We start from the raw sequence: 22,673 nt of genomic DNA, 5'->3' as shown, positions 1-22,673 counted from the left end.
AATGTGTCATTCTGCAGCCAGCAGGCCAGTGGTTCAATTGCCAGTGCTGAGTAACGTGGACAGCAGGCATCCCTATCGGGTGCCCCTGCATAAGCTGAACTCCCTTAAAAGGGCAAAATAAATGTAACACAAAACATTTTCCACTGCGGATTTCTGACAATTTCTGGTACTGTCATAATACAATATGCCTAAAATTTGAGGATTTAGCTCACAAAGTATTTATTTTTGCAGTGTTCATAGCAATTACGATATTTCTATTTAATAAAGATCGATTGATGTTAGACAAATGTTTAACATAATTTTAATGAAAATAGAAATGCCATGTAAAAACCTTTTTACAAAAGAATTCTTTTAAAATGAACGGAACCGTACACAAAACGATTTCAAAAGCCGTCTTGAGAAAATAAAAGAAGAAAACGATCTCACAACTTTCCCCCTCCATAAGGTCTCCAAAATGATTTCTTCCACAAAGTTAAGAGCATAAAAACGTTTTTCGTTTAAATACTACTTTGTTTTTTATATCAAAAGAATAGTCAAATAGTAGCATATCCTTAGAAAAATTGTGAGAAACAAACCCTTCCATTTTAAACTACCTTTTTTTATTCGGGTGGTGGCCATATTATTCTTGGTCCCCAACAATAGGAAGGATTTTCAAGAAGCCAACCTGGGAAGCTTCACTGCTGGCAGAGGAATACTTTCAGTCAAACTATACAATTTGCGTAAAATGAATAGATGGGAAGAGAATGCGAGCTGGAGACCATTGAAGTGGCAGCATCGATCACGCATTACAGTCCATGCATCTGAGGAGGAGAACCACGCATTTCCTTTTGAAGAGGATACATGTAGGCTAAAATCACTGATGGTTATCTGGCAGTGCCTAGTTAAAATAGGACTCCAGGGTGCCGCGGCGACGGATGTCACAGGTCCAGCAATGGAAGCCTCCTCCCAGTGAATTAGCATGGCGGATATTCACTTTGATTGTGGATATCCCTGGCACAATAAAAGAGAAAAAGTGTGAGGTTAAGTGGATGTTTACTGTACTGATACTGAAAAAAAACTGCCTATTCCTATCACACGTAGCACTTAGAGGTGTGCTAAATTTGTGTAATTATGTGAGATTTCAGCATAATCACACAAAGTAATATGTGATTAGGCAAAATCAAAATCCGTCGTTTAGTGTTTTATGTCAGCATGAAACATGCCCTCACATCAATTTTTGAGCCAACATTTTGCAGTTAAAATCATGAAAAACACAATGAAGCAAGACACTCCAGCCACTCATGTGATTCCTGTATGCTAGAGGTAATAGTTTGCCGTGAACAATGCGTAATTATGCGATGTGGCACAATTTCGGGAATTTTGCATAACAAGCGTAACTCGAAATTACCAAAATTGCGCTAATTATGCCAACACAAATTAAATTTCAACTAGGCCTAATAGCAAGCACTTGTACGATTCTAGTGGGTATCATGAAATATTTAAGGTACGAATCTCATTATTTAACAGAATAACTTCTAAACAAGGAACATTCTGGAATGGACTGTTGGTGATTAGTAGAGATGCACAAATGAGTGAAATGGACGGTTTTTCCATTACACTGAAAGCCCCCTTAAAAGAGTGGCTGTTGCAGATCACTGTTTCCCTGGTAAGTTTGGAAATACCCTCAACTTAGACAGTTAATGGGTATATTCAATTTGCGGACTCCTTCCTTCCGTGGAAACAATCAGGGATCTACGCCTGCCAGGATGGAAAAATGAATACAATATTCCTAAAATTGGTGGGGAAGTAGGTTAAGTGTTTTATTTTGTCTGTGAAGTAAACAGGAAAACAGAAATGCACAAAACAAGAACATTCAATAAGTGCCACTGCACTGTTACATTCCAACCTTATTCTTGGAAGTCAATGTTACAATATCAGAGTAGATTCAGGAACAACATCAGAAATATCCCTTTTAAACATCGCAGCATGGGTCATATTATCAAAGAAATCTGTGTCTGCATTATCTGTGTTTGCTTGCTGCAAAGGTAAGAGAACAACAGTATAATATGAAACTGCAAAATACTACTAAGTATTGAGTGCAGACATGCTAGAGCACTGTGTGCCCAAATTCACATACCAGGTACACATTCTATTACATTATGTCATCTGCTGATCTCATTTTATATAACCGATCTACTTGCTCTACCCTAAGGATAATAAAGACACAGTTTGAATATGTACTCCAAGGGCCAGATACATGACACATTGGGCCGTTTGCAACAAGTAAAATATATTTTGCCATGTACCAAAGACAAAATGTGAGTCAGTAACTTGTTACTGACTTGCATTTTGCGATTTGGTATTAGGAATAGGTGTGTAAAGGGCATCCCTTCCTCATAGCGAATCACACTGGTATGTATGAATGTTTTGCCCTGGGAATGCTGTTGCAAGACATTAATAATTTACCAACTCCTTGAAAGAGGCAGTAACCTATACGCAAAAGGGAAGGGGATCCCAAGGGACCCCTTACCCTTTGTGAATGGGGTTGTCAAAAATTTTTCAGAGCAGGCAGTGGTCCAACAGACCACTGTTTACTAAAAAAAAATGAAAAAAACTTAATTTTTAGGAAAACGTGCTGCATAAAAAAAAACAGCTTTATTTAAAAAGCAGTCACAGACATAGTGGTCTGCTTCCACCCCCCCCCCCCACTGTCCCTGTGAGTGCCGGCTACTCCAGATGGGTCGCAAATTGTGACCTGCCTCATGAATATTAATTAGGCAGGTCCCTTGCAACCCATTTAAGAATCACAAATATTGGGAGCAGCAAACACTGAGGGCCGTACATATGGCCCCAACTGTGACAGATAAAAAATGAAAAAAAAGCGTTGGCATAGCCAATAAGTCTGGCCTCAATGATGTCTTTTAGGCATTAATATTGAAACTATTATAAATTTAATAAAACAATGAGATTGTGTGTCTGATTTGTGCTTGCACCACTATTAGATCTGTTGTGTAATGGCACTTGTACCATTTTGACAAACATATTGTATTCATTACATACTCCAAACGCATAGAAAAGGGTTTCAAGTCAGCCTTCTTCCACTATTGGCTTGAGACATTTGTAGGAGCCTGGCTCAGTATATGGTGCACACCGACAGGTGATGTACTCTGCACTGAGTCCAGACAACCCTTAGTGATAGTACTAGGGACTTTCCAATAACCAAAGTTCGCAGAAAGAGGTAGCTGTGTAGAGCAGCTAAGGGCTTTTCGGAGAGGATGTAAAGCAGTTGCAATAACTACAGTCAGTCAATGATTTACACACAAGAAAGGACCACATCAATTGTTAGAAAAATAAAGTATTATTTATTGACCCACAGTCTCTACACTAACTTTGGTATATCTCCTAACTGGAGATATGAAAAGTACAAAATTTACTTCGAAACAGGTAGGTAAATGCATTTAATAACATGGCCCCAAATGGGGGGCCAAACCATTTACTAAGAAGGTGGGTTGGAAAAGTCACCGCAGACAGAGCCTGACAATAAAGAATCCTAAGGACTGGGGAAATACTAAAACACCAAAGGCAAGTAGCAGGGATTCCTCACCAGCCCGTGTGCAGAGGTGTCACCTAGTGTCAGGTGTCCAATAGGATAACATTGGGTAAGTCACGGTTAGGAAAAGGTGGGAAAAGGACCCTTCCCAGAAGACCCGAGGAAACCCATTGGACTAAGGAAGGTTCAAGAGTGCCCTCACCTGTGGATACCCAGAGAAGTGAAGTACCTTCACCAGGGAGCCCAGGTGCATAGGGGAGAAGTTGTGTCAGAACCTCCCATTGAAGTCAATGGGGACCTCGCTAGTACAGCTGCTATAGTGACCTGTGGACCAGGTTGATGGAACCCGACATGGATCCTGAACAAGGAGCACCTGTGGAGAGAGGGGACCGCATCCAAATCACCCATAGGCGTCCAGTGGGTGCAGGAGGACAATGCCCACAATTCTCATGGGTGCAGTGCTGTTTGACAGGTGTTGTGGAGATGACACTACAGCATCCAGGCATTGCAGAAGGATCCCAGGACTCGTCCACGAGCTACACTACGTCAGCAGGACCACCGACAAGCCTTGGCAAATGCAAGAAGATGAGTTGCAAAAGGAGTTGCAATAATGGGGACCAGCAAGGTCCGAGGGACTCAACCTTTGCAGGTAAGTCAGGACCAGCCATGAGCAGTGAGGAGAGCCAGCAAGAATCGATGGAGACCCCTTGTGGGCCCTCTGGCAGCAAGCACAGGGAGTCACATGGCGGCCTCAGCAGCACAAATAAGATGGATGCCCACGTTGCAGAGGTTGCAAGGAGGATGTCAGTCTTGGAGCAGTGTGATGCTTGAGGGTGGGGCTTCTTGGAGTTAGGAGATCTTCACGCTGAAGAGCCAATAAGCCTAGGTAACGACAACAGACACAGTGCATAAGGGTTCTGTTCCCAGCAGCTCCAATGAGTTACCACCATCTTCTCAGTTGCAAAGATGACTGGTCAGTTCTCTGGAGAGTCACAGAACCACAACCTGTGTTGCAGAGCCTTGAGGAGTCTGTGGGACAGCAGGATCCACAAACTGGCCATAGACATTGAGGTGTCTGCGGATGCAGGGGAGTGACTCCTTCACACCAAGGGAGATTCCTTCTGGATGTCCTTAGTGCAGGCAGTGTCCTTGTGACTCTGGAGGATGCATGGCCACAGAAGTTGCAGCGTCCTTGCAATGCTTGGGGACAAAGTTGCAGGTGGAGCCCTCCTACCAGTTGCAGTCTTGGTTTGATTCCTGCAACATCCAGCAGCAGAATCCGGTGTCCAGGGCACAGTAGTAGTCTTGAAGATCAATCTAGGTGTATCTGGATGTATCTGGATGAATTTAGGGTCCCACCCCCAGGGGAGCCCTTAAGTAACCCAGGAAGGGGGTTGGACGACTTCTGTAGTGATCCACCTATCGGGGTGGAGAAGGACGCTACTCAACTGGATTGACCAGTCAGCTGCTCCCAGGGGCTTCTACTCACCTTGTTTCTAAGAAAGCAGAACCAATCAGCCACCAGGCAGAGCTCGGGGCACCCCCCCTAGGAGAGGAGCTGGAGAGGGGGGTGGTCACTCCATTGTCCTTTGTGCATTTTGCACCAGAGCGGGAGCCCGGGGCACCAAATGCGCCCTTCAAAGGAGTCTGGTGGTGCTCAGGAGCACCTCCACCCTAGCCCAAAGACACCTATTTCCAAAGGAAATTCTTTGTTCTGCCTTCCCCTGCCTGAGTTAGGCTCAGCAGCTGGAGGGCAGAACAATGTTGGGCTCAGCGACAGCACTGGCTTGCTGGACAGGCAGACATGGGGGATCCCCTAAGGAACCATCAAAGTACATGGCATCATGCAACCAGTGTAGTTACATGATTCCAACATGTTTGATACCAAACATGACCAGGTTCAGAGCAACCATAATGTAGTTGGACTTCTGGTACTGACCAGCTTCCATTACATACCTTAGACTGGTTTCCTTGCACTTACAAAGCCCAGGAAATGGAGTCTGGGGTTTGTAGGGGTACCTTTGCTCATGCAGGAGTACCTTCACACTTAGGACCATGCACCCTGCTCTTCGGCTGAAGGGCATACCGTAGGGGTGACTTTTAGGGTCAAAGTGAAATGACTACAATATAAGGCAAACCTTATATCGGGGTGAAAGGTGCATGCACCATTCCACACAGGCTGCAGTGGCAGGCCTGTAGTCACAGTTTGCATAGGCTCCCATTGGTGCAACAATACATGCTGCAGCCCATTGGGGTCCCCTGGAGTACCAATGCCCTGGGAACCTAAGTGCGGTATACCAGGTACTTAGAAGGGCAATCCAGTAGCTAATTGTGGGGTGTAAGAGATGCTTACCAACCAAATTTAGGGGATGGAACACCGACACTGGAGTCTTGGTTAGCAGGGTCCCAGTGTGCTACAGTCAAAACACACTGACACCACGAAAAAGTTGGGGGAAACCATGTCACAAAGATCCTACTTTCCTTTAACATTTTCAAACATACCTTGGATCATCCTACAGTAGTATTTTACTCTCATATCTTCTTATCAGCTTAGATGTGTCCTCTCACCTTTTCTGGAAGGCGTGAGGAACTATTTTATAACTGAAAAGCAGACTCTCATCACACATTCAATTATTTGGATAATTCATGGATTATATACACAAAGCATTTTTTGTTTGGGACTGCAGAAGGATTTTTTAAATTGCTTTTGTCATCTGCTGACTAGGAGATGTCAGTCTCAACACAGCCTAAAGATGTAAAAGGACAGTCTTCCTTTTACTCAGACAGCCACACAGCCAAATATGTCCTCACAGAAGAATGATGCAGTGGCGAGGGAAACTGCAGTAGCATTGACAAATGGCCTCACAGAATATGAACTGAAATTGTACTACAGGGAAAATAGGTATGCTCACATACAATTATAATTTAATAGGGGGAGAGAGCACTGGAGCTGCACTAAACAGTCTGAAGGAGGGCAGGACGAGGTGTAAAATTCAGAGGATGGAAGCACTTTGCGACTGTCACAGCTCTACCTGGGTGAACATCTGATGGTTCATCTAGTAACATTTTTCCGGTATTCTGTTAATTGCAATATTTTATTAAGAACTATACATAGTAATATCAGTGTCAACCTGAACATAAAATAAATCTGGCCTTCTTGCACTCTTCATATTTAGCCTTTGAAGGTGAACTATGTAGCCTCTCTATTTATCCTGTGTAAATGTGAAACCATACTTGCACCATATGAAACAAAGGCACGATTGTGTTCTGACAAAGGTGGCATATTGTGAAAATGTATACAGCACAACCCTCGATGTATATTTCAACAGCCTCAGATAAGTGCTGGGAAGCTGAAGTGGCACTATGCCAACTATGCATGCCAACAGATGTCCTTGTAGGAGAGTACAATGGAGGTGAGAAAGCGTGTTGCACTATACATAAACGTTTGTCCTCAGATGAGAGCACAATAATGCTTAAATGCTGAAGTTCCAGCAGAGGTCCTCAAAGAAAAGTGCAATGAAAATGGAAAACTTGTTGCACTCTGCTATCAACAGAGTACAGTGTAGAGAGAAATAGAGGGCTGCAGTTGGGTTATAGTAAATTGAGAGGTACTCACAAAAGAGTGCAATGGAGATGGAAAGCTGCAGCCCTCAGAGACGTGCAATGGAGATAGAAAGCTTGCCGTACTATAGGACCAACACACACACAGCTCCTCATAGAAGGAAACATTGGCATCATAGCCATACCTGGGTGCAAGTTTATGCTTTGGAAGAGCAAGTTATGCAAAAGGCACACAACACTGACATCCTGAGAAAATGCACACACCACTACTTTCCACATAGGTCCAAGTTTTTCTCAAACAAGTGCAACAAGCAAACATATTAACTTCTGCATGAACTGATTCCACCATTAAACGTTTCATTGCTTTTTAGGAGTTTGGATGTTCACTCCATTGGGGAATGGCAACTGCAGAACTATTCTGGAATGACTCTAATGTCCTGGAGTTTTTGCACACAATGAATACATGTAAGCACAACACCAATGTGTCAGAAAGAAGTACAAAGGCAGCAAGGCTGCTAATGTTCCCCAAGTCGTTAGGTGAGGTCCCTCTCAAGTCAGACACAATTGCTTAAATGTCAACCACACCGCTGAGAGGGTGTGGCTTCAACATAAGAATTTGCAAATACACTCTTGCTACTCAAATGCCTTTTGCTGATTGGAAATTGCAGTTGCATTATACTGCTATCAGAGGTCCTCACACAAGACTACAATGTAGATGGAAAATGTGTTGCCGTCTACTACCAACAGAGGTCCTCACTGAAGAGTACAATGGAGATCAAACGCTGCAGTTGTGCCCTACTATCAACAAAGGTCATGGAGATGGAAAGCTGCAGTCTCACTATACTACCTCGAAGGGCCTCACAGAAGAGTGCAATTGACATGGAAAGCATGTTGCTACCAACACAAGTCCTCTCAGCCGGGCACAATGGTTTCACAGCCCTTCCTAGTTGTGTACCTAAATTTTAGAAGGGCAAGTTATGCAAAAGGCACACAATGCTGACATCTTGCGAAAATACATACAACGCTCCTTTGCACCTAGGCTCACATTTTCCTCAAAAAGTTGCAATAAACAAAATATTAATTTTCTGGAAGATCACATGTGCCATGCACTGAGTTTCACTGCTAAACTTTTCCTTTCTTTTTAGGAATTAGGATGTGCACTCAAATAGGGAATGCCAACTGCACAACTATTCTGCGATCACTCTAACCTTCTGGAATTTTTGTACACAATGACTACAAAACTAGTGTATCAGAAAGAAGTGCAAAGCTGCTGCAGCTCCGCTACTAAAGGCCCCTTTTAAGACAAATACAACTGCTTGAAATCTCACTCACAAAGCTGAGGGGGTGTGGCTTTACCCTAGAAATTTTTCATATACATTGTTGATACTCTAATGCATTGTGCTTGTTTTTTCTAAAGTATAAATAAACCAAAGTTAGTTGATACTGATGAGTCATAATACAACTTACAATAAATATGCTGAGTGCTGTGGAAATAGCTGATGACAACCTACTATACAAAAGCATGAGCAGTTCTAGTGTGAGAGGGTGTGGCCTGCTCGGCAGAGAAAGTGGAAGTGCTCTGCTGAGCTCCGCGACAGATCGGTCCTTCAGAGCATCAATATCCTATCCCTAAACATTGACTGTCACAGGAAAATGGAGGGAGTGCTCCTGGAACATTGAGGGATCGCTCCCTGACCACCATCGATGTAATAAATGCCTAAAAAGCGCAGAGGACGAGCAGCACAACAAAATGGCACCAGCTATTCTATGAGAGGAACAAAGGATGGAGACTGCTGGCTGAAGGAAGGACATTGAGGCTGCAAAGGAAGCAGCAATAGGAAAGATCGTGAGAGGTGTCCCCCCCCCCCCATACTCCCTCAAATGCAATCTGGCAGACCCACGGTGGGATCCAACTGGGAGTGAAAATGGGCTGAAGACTGCCATGGCCAAGCGGCATGCCCGGAAGGAGACTCTTGGAAGCAGGACCCAGGAAGACCCCTACAACAAGTTAGGTGCCCCCAGAGAATATTCCTTACATGGTGGTAGCCGGGGGGGGGGGGGGGGCATTTGGCACCAAAGGATTTGACTGTGGCAAATTCTGGGGCAGTAATCCCTATTTCCTACTCGCAACCGGCCTGAATTAGAAGTGCAGCTTGACTTGAGGAGACTGTGGAGTGGATGGGGAAATACTCCTGAGATGGCTGTGCCACAGGGGACCAACGCCCAGTTACAGTGTGCCCAGAACCTAAAATATGGTCATAACCCACATTACGGGGGACTAAACTCCAGCCGAACAGGACATTGTGGAAGTATGGAGGGGAGGCCTGCGGGGTGACGGCAGCAGGGGAGCAAAACTTCCTGGACGGGCCATCTGATTGCTGCACTAGCTGGATTTCTCAGCTGTACACGGCCTGCACGGACCCTCACCCTCTCACCCCTGACATCCTGATCTGCACCTCCCTCATCTCCACCTACACCCCGTCCCCCCTATTTGTCTCACCTGATTGATGGAGGCAGTGGGAGCCGGAACTGGACTGAAATGGAGAAATCGTGGCCATTTAAAGGGAAATCCAACGACATGCCGCACAAAGAGGATCAGATTAGAGAGAGAGAAAAGGTACAGGATGGAGACTAATTGCAGTGATACTGGCAGCTACTAAAGACACTAAAGTGTCTCTTGAAGCACAAATAGCTGTGCTTGTGACCAAAGTAGGAATTCTCAGGGACGACTACAAGAAACTTGTGTAACGGGTCAAAGAAACTGAAAGCAAGATTGAGAAGACACAGCTGGAGATATTGGCACTCATAAGGAACTGTGGGCACATGTAAAAAGAACTTGAAAGTACTCTTAGGCCTGACAGAGATCACAGAAGGCCACTCAAGACGTAAAAATGTTAGGCTGGTTGGGGTTCTGGAGAGGGCGGTAGGCCCCAACATTCAACTGTTCACTGAAGAGTGGCTTGAGAAGACTGTACTACAAGGAAAACCAACTTGCTTCTTCTTAGCAGAAAGAGCTCATAGAATACCTGCAGCAGCACCAGCTCTGGGAATGCCTCGCTGCCCAATCATAGTGAGGCTTATCAACCACAGAAATCGGTATAATACAGCTGTCGCGTAAGCATGGCCATTGGCAAATAGACGGTCAAGATGTCAACATCTATCTGGACTATACACTTTAGGCACAGAGGCAAAGAGAAGCATTCATGCCAGCAAAAAAAGTTTTGCTTAATCTGGGCTTCAAATATGCACTTATTTTTCATGCAAAATTGAGAACAGTTTACAATAACAAAGCACATTACTTGCTTTCAGTGAAGGAAGCGTAGAATTGGCTTGAATGGCATGGGTTGTGGGCTGGATCGGAGGAGAAACTGGCAAGGAGACAGACTGACAGGTACAACTGGGCAAGAACAGGAGGTTCAATGGACAAAGAACTTCGCAGACCAAGGCACAAATGCAGATGGAGCAGGCAAAGACAGTTAAGGAAATCAAACAGTACAGCGATAGCCTGGACAATAACAGGTAGAGGGTGCTGGCATTGGTGGTGGGGGAAAGGGCCTTAATCCACAGGGTTGGTGTCAGAGACGGATGGGGAACACTTGCCAGATCTCCCCCCAATGATGTCGGACCTTTAAATCTGAGACACCGAGCTCCTATGTTGGGTTGGTAAGATGTGCACAAAAAAGTGAGGCTAATGTAGGGGAATAGGCACTGGATTTACAAGGGTAGCAGCAATGTCAGGTGTACACTGAGACTGTGCTCTGCAGCCCGTAAATGGCAGTAGGAGTCTTGGTGAGTATAAATGCGATTAGTGACCCTTTAGCGAGGCCGCAGGCAATCTCTCAGTCAATGGAGACTACAGGTATTTGTTTATGTTTAGGGTTTACATGTACCGTTAGTTGGGGAAGTGATCAGTTGTAGGATCATGACACAGTAAGGTAGAGAGGGGTGGTAGTTCAAGGGGTGGTTTATGTAGTATCTGAGTATCATTACATTATCACAAAAGAAAGAAGGCCTGTGCAGTGAGACAGGTGGGGGAGGTGGAGAGCTACATTCCACTACGATGCAAACACAACACCTGACAACACTCACATGGACTGTGAATGGTCTAGGACATAAGGTGAAGAGTGGTCTGTCTACAAAGCCCTTAATAGATATAAAGTCAACATACTATTACTACAGGAGACGCGTCAAAGCCATTGCCTTGGGAGGGGGAGACATAAGGTGTCTTGCTTTTCTCACTGTATATCGGGCTTTGGAGGGAGGGATTCTATATCAGAGTTTCTTGGCTCTCCACATATCTTGTATGTGGAGGGACACTGGTGGCTGTTACACTGCCCTAACGGGGGAGGGGCAGAGGAAGTCAATTATGTTGGTAAATGTGAATGCCCCAACAAGATTGCAGTTAACAATGTTGGGTAAGGTAAGCCTTGGATACTCATTTAGAAAGACAAAACACCAGTCAGGAAGGGAACACAACAAGGCGAAAACTGGAAGGATTTGTACAGGTGATGGGATTGTGTGATGTTTGGAGGGCAGGATGGGCAGGATAGGCAGGATGGGCAGGATAGGAGATACTCATTCTATTCACATACACACAATTTGCAATCCAGACTTGATTACTTTTTCACCAGTGGGGATATGCTACTCAAATTTGTGGATGCCTACTTCCTAGCACAAGACCATTGCCCTGCAGGTAACTTACTTGACTGCCAATCAGAAACCCTCCAGAAGTGGAGGACAGCAACTTGGCACCTCACGGACAAGCAAGAGGTCTGAAGGCTAGATAAAGCCACTATGCTGCATTTTAAGGAAAACAAGGGGTCTGTACTGAGTTAAATTACAATGTGGGAAGCTTATGAAGCCACCATCCGGAGGGTGATTTTTGATTTTATTTTTAAACTGTTACTGAAACATTATATCATGACTCCAGTGATTCAGAACTTATACACATTTTGTACATTGCTTAATAACAATTCCCAAATTCCCCTCCACACTCGAGGAGCAACGGTTTTGGTATTAGCTGCACTTCCAAGGTCAACAAAAGCCCCTCTGATATACTCACCCAACAGCTGTGATCTTAGCCTGTTTTCCCCTGGCATCCTCTCTACCTCTGCTTGGTCTGAACTGAAGCTGAACTGGGATTCTAGGATGGTCACTCCCTCTCTCTGTCCTCCCTTTAGCCCTCTACTGTGTTTCTGGTCATTCCCATCTCTCCTGCTGCTCCTGTTTCCACATTAGTATATGCTATTCAATGCAACTCAGTCAGCAAAAGCGCCCATGCAACCAAGTCCTCCTCCAATTCTCATTCCTCCGCACATTTTTCCTCCTGACTTCTTCCGCTACTGCCCATTCTGATGTATCCCGGAGCCAGTCCGCATACCTGAGGTCATTGCACCTATCCACTGTATAGCAATGTACCTCTCCACAATCCATAGACCCAGTAAAATTAATTTGTGGCTAAGTTTCTTCTTTGCCAGTGATGGAATCAGATCCAATAACACCGCACATTGTGTGAACGGTACCTCCCATCCAGCAGCTCTGGTAAGGTTCTCTATTACTTCCCTTCCAAGGTGCACTATCGCTGGGCACTGCCACACCACGTGCAAAAAATTCCCACAAGCACACTGGTCCAGCCGGGTGGGGTAGATGTTGAATAAATTCTTGGGTGAGAGATACACCTGATGTGTATAATTATACTGCATTAGTTTAAAGTGCACACTGGAGCTCACCGCCCATACCCCTGTTTGGTCTTTTTTTCCAGTCTCGGGTGGACAGGGCTTCTTCTAGGGTCCCCTCCCATTTTATATGTGCTGTAGGTGTTATTTTTTGTAAATTGTTCCCTAACATTTGGTATTTGTGCGATATGAGCCTTCGGCATCTCTCCATTGAGCGAAGTGTTTTCAATTTGTCAATGTCTGTGAGGGTGGTGGCTCTTCTAGAAAGCAGGGTCATAACTCCTGCACCATTGCTGAGTAATAAGTTTGCCTCTGAGATATAAGTCTCCCAGAATTTCACAGCCTCTGTCCTTCCATTTCTGTACTGACATCACTTCAGCCATTTTTGCAAAATAGCTTCAGGTCCCACAGTGGCATATCCTATGCATATGGGGCCCGTCTCAATACCCTCATGACTGTGTGGTCCCAAACCCGGCACACCTGCCATATATGGAAGGGTATGTCTGACAGGGAATCTCTGGCTACAGTATAATCCCCTCAAGAGACTGTTTTCCCAGTTGTCCACAGTGTCTAGCCAGTGGACTGTGTGTGTGGACTCTGCCATGTAAGTGTGTTTTTCCAGCCTACGGCACTCATCTAGAAGCTCTTTAGGGGCTCGTTGCCATTCCCCGAGCTTCTGCGGCTGGGTGGGAAGCTCTCTTTCCAGTACACTTAAGTGTATTTCCTGTCAGTTGAGGTCATGATCCAGCTATCTCCTGATGCCTTATGAAGTTTTAAGGCATACCCCTCTTAGTACCACCATCATCACATTCCAGTCATGGGCCCTACTTCAAAAGCTTCCCCAATCTTTGTGGAAATAGTGGGTAGGCTTTTCTCTCACCGTAGCTTCAAATGAGAGGGGTCTGTCTGTTAGCGCCCCCACTCGAAGATGCCAAAGTGGAACTGCATGGCGGCTATGCTCCTTCCCCAGGTGCATCAATAGTGGGGAGTGGTCTGAGAGATAGCGAGAGAGATAGGAAACATCCTTTACCCTCTGGGCCAATCCAGCTGGCATAAAGCAATAATCTAGGCAGCTATATTTCCTGGTCGCAGGAATATAACAGGATTACACTTTAGAGTCCAGATGTATCTCCCTCCAGGGGTCTATCAAATCTAGGCCCTGTTGCAGATATACCACTGTCCTGTCATGTGTGGTTACATGTGCCTCTTTGGTGGTTCATGGCAAGAACACCGCGAGTGCTGCAAGACCGCAGTATTCAAGCAGTCCCCTCAATGCCTGCGCCCCTTGTTCTCTATTGCTCGCACCAGCCCAATTTGTAATACATAGTGTACAGTCAGTTGGTGTTTCTCACCTACTACTCTACCCCTTCTTAGAATTTGACCAGTGCCATAAGCAAAAACATCCCACAATTAAGACCTGCCTCCTCCCATTGGAAAAGTCTCCATATCATCAGTCTTAGAGGCATCCACCTGGCTCCTCAATGACACTCAGTCCATTCCACTTCCATAGTGCTGCACCTGTACTCATGTGGCCCGATCTTCATTTAGGCCAGTCCCCCATCTGTGCTATCAGGGCCTGATCCAAGATTGCTCTGTCTCCCCTGAAAGGAATCCCGGGAGTCTGGCACTGCATGAGTGTCCATGAGGGTGCCATCCGGACACACCACAATGTGACCTGTCTGAACTGATGCACCCAAGTTTTTGTCTTGCCTATTCTACTTCCTCAAGTGGGCCTAGTGTCTTTGCATGCTCAGGATACTGTGTCCTTCTGTGTAGATCCCTCGTGAGGGCTTCCAGACAGTGTCCACCCAATCACTCGCCTCACCTGTGCTGAAGAAGACAAATACTTTACCATCATGTACTACTCTTTATTGGAAACATGAGGTTTCTCAGTCGCTTCTTGACTTCCAAATATGTTTTCAGCTGGTTTTGTACCTTTTGGGTGTAGTCTGGGAAGATTTTTGTACATGGTGCTTCTTTGGCTGCCCCTTAAATTAAGTAGGACCCCATACTCATACATGTTGCAACATGGCATCCCTGTCCCTGAAATTGAAAAGGCGGGCGCTGATTGCACGCTGCAGTGCACCAGGCCATGGTAGATAAACCATCACACAGACCCTGGGGCACAGATCAATTCCCGGTCTTTTGGCTGAGTGCCCAAGGTTATACCCAGCCCACTGTCCAGGTGCGGTTCAGATCTCCCTGTTGTCCATAGGGGCTCACTGGGTGCTTTCTATGTGCATTCCTGGTACTGCACCCCAGGGCAGTTCACTCATTCACTTGACTGCACTGCTTCAGCGGGTTCATGCATGTGGTCCAGACACACACCCATCACACCACCAGTCACCCATGTACCTTTCAGTTAGCAACATCAGCCACCCTGGGGTGGCAGGGACCACCCTGACAACCCCCTTCAGGCTTAGCACAGCTTTGTAGGCCCCTCTCGGTGGACATTCTGTCATGCGGGAGCTGGGCCCAATATTGGGGGTCAAGGTGTTGGGCCATGCGATGGGCCCGCCTTCTCCTGTGTCCACTACCCTCATAATCACTTATCCAAAGTCACTCTGGGGCCCCAGCAGCACCTTCCTCACCATCTCTGCTGATAGGTAGTGTTGTTGTGCACCAGCTCCTATGCGCCAAAGGCATCCTGCAGGCCTGTCTCTTGTATTCACAGTAAGGGTGCTAGCAGTTATACAAGTTTATATGACTCCCATAGATGTCCCAGCAGGCAGACCCCAAAGTCACTAAAATGGGATATGCGGCTGACAGTATGCGGCTGACAGTGCCCCTCTTGTGCTGCCTGTACCTCTGCGCCAAGTCTACTCCCGGGACATGGTGTACACTGCACTGCACCCTGTGCCTTCTCTAGGCCCCGATCCCAGCTCGGTTTTTATGTCGCCGTCAACTTCCTGCTGGGCCTGTTCTAGTCCCTTACCCCTGTAGCATGGCGCCTCTTCTCCAAGTTGCCGCATGTGCTCCCAGAGGCTCTGGGTGAGCCGCAAGCTGTCTCTGAGGCTCTATCTCAGGCTCGTTGTTGTGTGGCTGACATGCCGTCCCCGGGGCATCGCAGGCAGATCTCAGACTGGTGCTCACAGCCCATCAGGCAAGCGTGCCCACGGGCCTGATCTCTCACTTCAGAAGGTCAATGTGGGGACAGTCCTCCACTCCGTTCCGGCCCTATTATTACCTCATCACGGCCTCCACACTTCAGAAGTGACAATGACAGCCAACAAGCCCCAGCCTCGCCGCCGCCCGTAACCTCCACCAGTCTCTTTTAGTAGGTTCCCTCTCCAGGTGGGAGCGGCGTTAGTAAGCTGTTACCTTGCGAGTTGGCTCATGATGAGCAATACTAATTCCAGCACCTCCACAGCTACCACTCACGCTTCACAGGCCTACAACTTCTTGTCTCTACCCTGCCCAATGTGTACAGGGTGAGAGAAGGTCAGATGAGGGCAGATTCCCCAGGATTTCTCTTGCAGCCTAGCAGGAGCTCTGTTAGGAGTGACTAGTCAGCCATCTTGCTTGGCCATGCCTCCCTCAGAAGGATGATTATATTGAGTGAAGTGACAGGCAGAAGGGAATGGCATGGTAGATTGACTTGCCTAGAGGAAGACCTGATGCAATTAGAGAGGTAATATGCGACAAATCCCACTTTGACAGAGGGGATGGAATTAAAAAGGAAAGAATACCATATAGTGGCAAGGAATGAGGGCAAAACAGCATACATTGCTGAACAGCGACTGATTTACGAAGCTGGGGACAAGGTAGGGGAGCTACTGGCATGGATTGGCAGCAAAGAAAGAGATGGACTGCAAGTGAGAGAACTTGTGTTTGACACCAGGAAGCGAGTGACGGGTAGTGAGTGGATCTCTGAGGTGTTTGCAACCGACACAAAATAATTCTCTAGCACCAAGCTTCAGGTCCCTGAGGAGAAGGTGCTAAAGGTTGTTAATGACTGCATATAGCACTGCCTCAACTCAGAACAGAGGACGGAATTGGAGGCTGAATTATTGGTAGAGGAGGTGAAACTATCAATGCCACAAATGCAGACAGGGAAGACTCTTGGACCAAAATGGACTCACTATACTACTTTTTCCCAGGCTGTCCAGAGGTGGCTGCCCCATTACATGTGGCTTAGAAGGCTGCATTCAAAAGCAAGATGCTATCGAAGATCAGCGAGCGGTAACAATTGTATTACTCCCCAAGAATAGGAAACCCCATGATAAATGTATGTAAGTCATATAGGCCAATATCGCTGACGCAGACACTAAAATTCAAGCAAAGCGTTAGCAAGAAGATTGTGTGAGGCAATAACTGGTCTAGTGCGCCCAGATTAGAATGAGTTTATGGCCAGGTCACTTGCCTAAACTGAACTTAAGACACCTACACAATAACATAGCAGATGTGGAATCCGAGAATCATCTTTCCTTGGATGTGTATAAGGCATTTGCATGTTTAGAATTCTGGTGAGATTGGGGGTTGGCCCCAAATTTATTGGGTGGGTAAGACTGCTGTATAATCGACCTATGGTGAGAGTGAATGTCAATGGTTTTATCCCTGGAACATTTCCGATAGGACAGGGCACCGGGTAGGGGTGACGGCTATTACCAATGCTATTCGCTCTGGTGATAGAAACGCTAGTGGCATAGGCAGATGCCTAGGTGGGGGGTTAGCCCAGAGGTTTGGGGTGGGAGGATCGTATTTCCCTGTACACTGATAACATATCACTCTATCTAACAAACCCAGGGCAGTCACTAGCCCAACTAAATGAGATATTTCAGATATTTGGTAGGTGCTCAGGATTTGTGATTCACTGGAAGAAATCCTTAATATATATGGTTGAAGAATAGGTGCAGATAGAAGTACTGCTGTTAATATTGGATTAATTGATTTTGACGCACACAGTGATACATTCACACACAAGCTAAATCACTTCACCATTATTAGATTCCCCTGTTCTGTACTCCTTGTCAAACCCTGGCATATAGGTATGTGGTCAGGCAGGCTTTGAGACCTAGGCCTGAGTTTAATGACTGACAAGTCACAGGTGGGGTAATACTTAGCTGGCAGTCAAACGTGCAAACAGGAAAACTTAGATCAGATCCCACAGATAGGCGCAGTGACATCACAATGGTCCCAGGAGATTGGCCCCAATAAAACACACATGGCTAGAGGGGTGTGCACATTCCCAAATCACCATAAATTTAGATGTCACATGTACTTAGGAACACAAATCCTATCAGAACACAACACACACACGCAGCAACCATGTGCCCCTCAGGCTGGACATCTGGACACATTTTGCTGGCCCACACTGCGTCCACACAAGGTCGGGTCCACCTGCATTAATAATCTGGAACTGTATTTTTGACTCCATGACAACTATTTGCATTCGTGACCAAAATAGGAATGTTTTTATTGTTTTATGGTACTCTACACCTCGCAGATGTATTTTGAGAGACAGTCCTCAGACTCCAGTTCTGTAACTTCTCCGGCAGTTATGTTTAATTAAATGAACCTTTCCTTCCCTGTGTTGAAAGACGCCATTTGTCTTTTGTTTTTTAAGATAAAAATCCGCATTCGAGCAGCACTGTTTGTTCCATTATGAGTAGAACCTCAAACATTCAAATATCTTGGGATATGGATTGCTAGGAGCGGAACCATACACTATAACGTCAACCTGTCACCAATGATACAGCGACTAGAAGGGGACATAAGACACTGTCATAAACTGCCACCGTCTCTTTTAGGCAGGACTGCTATGTATAAAATGATTGCATTGCCATGGTTACTGTATGTCCTCCAGAATTGCCCGTAGCGATAGGATGATCAAATCATTATAGTGGGTTGGGGGGGGGGAAAGCCTCTGATAGCAATGAGGGTTCTTCAGCGCAGAAAATACGATGGAGGGATAGCCCTTCCCGACGTGAGGAAATATGAAGTGGCACAGGGTGGGGTGGTTAACGAGTGGATTGGGTTGACCTGACTTTCTGGTTGAATAGGGAAACTATGGGTAATAGGAGTTACCTCCATGCACGGTATAGGGGAAAGTTGGATGCAAAAGCAGGACATGCCACTAAATTAGTATTAGATATCTGGTCTAGATTGCATTAGGAAATGAAGTGGGACAAGCGACTGACCCCAAAGACACCTCTGTGCGAAGGGACCAGGCTGCTGCAGGCGGTCACACTCTGGGGTTTTCAGGGATGGGACATTATAGTCCTTTCTGTACTCGCTGATATCTGGAATGTGAATGGAATTGTCCTGTTCCAAAACTTACTGGCAGAATACTAAATGACACTGGCACAATGGCTGTGGTGCAGGCAGTTGAGACAAGTGCTCTGTGACAGCATACCCGCAAAAGAAGAAACACAAGAGGAATCCCTTCCAGAGGGGTGATTGTTGGACGGCAGAACAGGGAAAACGTATCTCCCTGACATGCAACACACTTATGAGAAACACAGGGTCCCCTTACATGGCTGAAGGGAAGATGGGAACAGGATGTGGAGGAGATGGATGATGAGGATTGGCAAACAGCACTTAGATTCCCTGTGATAGCTATGATCAAAGCCAGTTACCAACTAATTTAACTTAAAATATTGCATAGGACCTATTACACTAGGCTACTACTTCACAAAATAGGGAAAACGGTGAATGCACTGTGTTGGCTAGGTTGTGGGATGGAAGGCACACTACTACATAAGATCTGGAGCTGCCCCAGCTTTTGTCCATTCTGTGATAAGGTGTGTGACTCACTGAGGAAATCGGTTGGAATGCCCATGGATCTAGAACCTTGGGTAGCTCTACTGGGTATTTGGGGTCCCACAGATTTAACACGGAGCCAAAGGATCCTGGTCCTGGAGCTGCATGGTAGTCAAACAAGATATTGCCCAGAAACAGAGAGATGGGACACTAACCCGCTATTGAGACTGGAAATTAGGTATGGAACAGTGCAGGATATTGGAGAGCAAGAGATAGAAGGGAAGGGGATGAATGGAGAAATTCTGAAAGATTTGGGGTACATGACGTGAGACCAACACGTAATAGAGTGTGCTGTTAGTGGATGTGGGTGGGTAGATTTAGTAGAGATCTTCTCCAGTGGGTGACCTATCCTGCAGACTAATTCAGGGGCAATCATGCAAGCAGTCGAAGTCAGATGGTATTCTGAAGAATATGACGTGGGTAGGAGTACTTCTGAGCAATGTCAAGGATGGAGGTATAGGGGTTGGAAGGGAGGGGGAAGAGGTCAGAATAGGGCCATGCCTAAGATGTGTAAATGTTATGAGAATTGTGATGTCAATAATCTACGGATAGTCTGTAATCAATGCACAATTGCTATTAAAAAAGAATACAAATGTAATTAAAAAAGTTCTAGTGTCGGGCAACTAATTTTGAAGTGGTTGTTGGACGGCAGAACAGGGAAACGTATCTCCCTGACATGCAACAAACATGTACAAAATCAGAATGCAGTCACTCAAAGTAAAGGCAACCAAACGCTGAAGCAAGTTGGTCTACTAATCTATACATTGTGCTGTGGTGGAGAGGAGCTTTATTTGTGAGACATTTTAGCAGACAAATGGCAAAAGAGTGTTGATTAAAAGTCTCTATACATGTATGTACTTTTAGGAAAACATGAGGCTGGCAAGACACAAAGAGCTGACTCTAGGCCAGGTCTAAAAAAAGGCCCTAGTAAGAAAAGTGAATGGTACTGTTAAGTGTGGACGAAGCTGAGCCCATTTAGAAGAATCAGTGTGGGCAGTGCAGAAGGGGGAAATTTACACTTGCTGAGCCTGGTAGTCCTCCGCTGACGTCAAATGCAATGGTTCTGGGTGATCCAACTCCTTTTCAACAGGTTCTACTTGGGGCATTAAAATGCATTTTCTATTATTTCTTTGGTCGTCATATAGGCCTGATCTTTTTTTTTGGATTATCAAAGATTTATATGCTTATTTTCAGTTAATTTACTATTAATTATATGGATCTTTGTGTGTGGGCTCTTTTCAATGATTTGCATTTAGCTAGAAAAGTCACAGGCAACAGATAACTATCAAACCGGCATATCTCAAAGTCTATGGTATGAAGACTGAATATGTTCACACACACCCCTACTGTGCAGAATAATGTTGACATTCATGAAGAACTGCAATTTAGTCAACAATTTGGCTCTAAACAAATGTTTGGTTTTGTGCTTCATGAACAACTCTTGGTCCCTATTCAATACTCCTTCTTGACACGAATTTCATTATCCTTCTTAGTACTTGGTAAAGTTATTTTCAGTGAGGATTATTCTGCAACTCATGGTATATCTGAATCAATTTGTTTACATTGCCATGCACAGTTTTGAAACTTTGTCATTTAAATATTCCTTTTCGTTTACAAAACGATTTTGAACTTCTTGGCCTGTAACCACAATATTCAAGTCTAAATTAAAAAATAAACTCAGTTTATTGTTATAACCTGTTAGTACTAGGTTTTCTCCTGTCTAATTATGTACACTTATGCTGCTAGTGATCCAGATGTATCCTGTCAGCTCCCTGATTTGTAGGGTAAAGCAAAGGATCAATCCTTCAGGCGAATGGGATCTTGGATAAAATAGAAAAACCATGTGTATTAATAGTGGTACTTTCCATTTTTTGTGCGCTTTCTATAGTCCTGGCGAACTTTTCTTTTAGCCCAGTACTTAGAGTGATTGTGATTCTATAAAAAGGCAGGTGCAACTGTGAAAACAAAGATCACTGTCACTAATTACCTAATTTTTCAAACATCTGATGGATCGAGTGCTCGTTGGCATCCACCATCACACGCTTTTCATCGAGCATTAAGACGTTCATGGAGAGCCATTTGGATGCCAGCCAGAGTGGGTGACCTAAAACCATAACAAGAACACGGTTACAGCTGCTGAAACGGATTCAGAAAACATAAATATTTGGATTTTACATTTCAGAACTAAGCAAAGAATACCATCAGGCATAAGGGGGGTTGGAGGAGTGACTATAGTCCAGCCAGCCTTCTTGAAGAGGTCAATCTAAAAAAAAAAATATTAATCTAGTCAACAACTTCGAAAAATAACTATTCTTCACCGTGCTGGTCTTCAAGCAATGTAATATGTAAAGCTGTACCTGGTGGCAAGGACGGTCTGGGTTGGAAATCACTAGCCCAGGTCCTATGATGTTGAAAGTAGCATCAATGTGCATTGGGCTAGGATCGTTAAAAGAGATGATGTGAACTCTGTACTCTGGAGCAAGATGTCTTCGCATCCACTCAATGCCCTGGTAATTTGTGACCTAGAAGAAAACGTATTCGCTGTTAGAATTCTGAAGTCATGTTATAATCCAATTATTTGCCTTTGCAGTGGTGTCATGATACACAGACCTTCCATTCGTTCTAGATCCCACTAAAGAAGGTTAATGATGCAAGAATCCATTTGCCAGCAGCTGCCTGCTGACTGGCGAAGAGGGCATCACATTCGAAAGAACTAAGCTGTGAATAAAAATCAAAAACCTCTCACTTGAATTACATCTGTAAGACAAAAAGGAATCTCTATACGTGGATGCCACAAACCCACATATCATACAAGTAAGAGTACAAGGGCCAGCGCATTCTATTCAGCGGTTAATCTCGCATAACGGACATTGATAATGTAAGGAGCGGCAGATATGTGTGGATGAACTTTGTCATATTGAACTGTGGAGTGCAGTGCTTCAAAAACGTATCGCTGATTAACGGGGTAGAGCGCAGTTCTTCAAAAGCGCATCACTGAGTTTGGATCATATTAACGTAATTACAGGGGTAGACTGGCGGTGCCTCTATGTTAACATGCCAACCAGTACGTGCATGCTTGCTAGTATTTGGCAATCGAATTTAGCCCGATGTTTCTCAATGATAATCTCCTATGGTGGGGCCCGTGG

General features: G+C 45.2%; 1 protein-coding gene across 1 annotated transcript in view; it reads right to left on the bottom strand.

The window, feature by feature from the left end:
- Positions 1–285: 285 nt before the first annotated feature.
- The window catches only part of LOC138284114 (glycine amidinotransferase, mitochondrial-like), a 179,329-nt gene continuing 156,941 nt past the window's right edge, over positions 286–22,673 (bottom strand). Inside the window, exons 6-9 of the mRNA XM_069222553.1 lie at positions 21,885–22,049; positions 21,727–21,790; positions 21,515–21,631; positions 286–990 (exon numbers count right to left, since the gene is read on the bottom strand). Of these exons, the coding sequence (XP_069078654.1) occupies positions 878–990; positions 21,515–21,631; positions 21,727–21,790; positions 21,885–22,049 (459 nt within the window). The 3' untranslated portion in view covers positions 286–877. The remainder of the gene's footprint in view (positions 991–21,514; positions 21,632–21,726; positions 21,791–21,884; positions 22,050–22,673) is intronic.

The sequence above is a fragment of the Pleurodeles waltl genome, chromosome 3_1, assembly GCF_031143425.1.
Source record: "Pleurodeles waltl isolate 20211129_DDA chromosome 3_1, aPleWal1.hap1.20221129, whole genome shotgun sequence".
NCBI classification, from domain to species: Eukaryota; Metazoa; Chordata; class Amphibia; order Caudata; family Salamandridae; genus Pleurodeles; species Pleurodeles waltl.
This window is presented reverse-complemented; position numbering and strand designations above follow the sequence as displayed.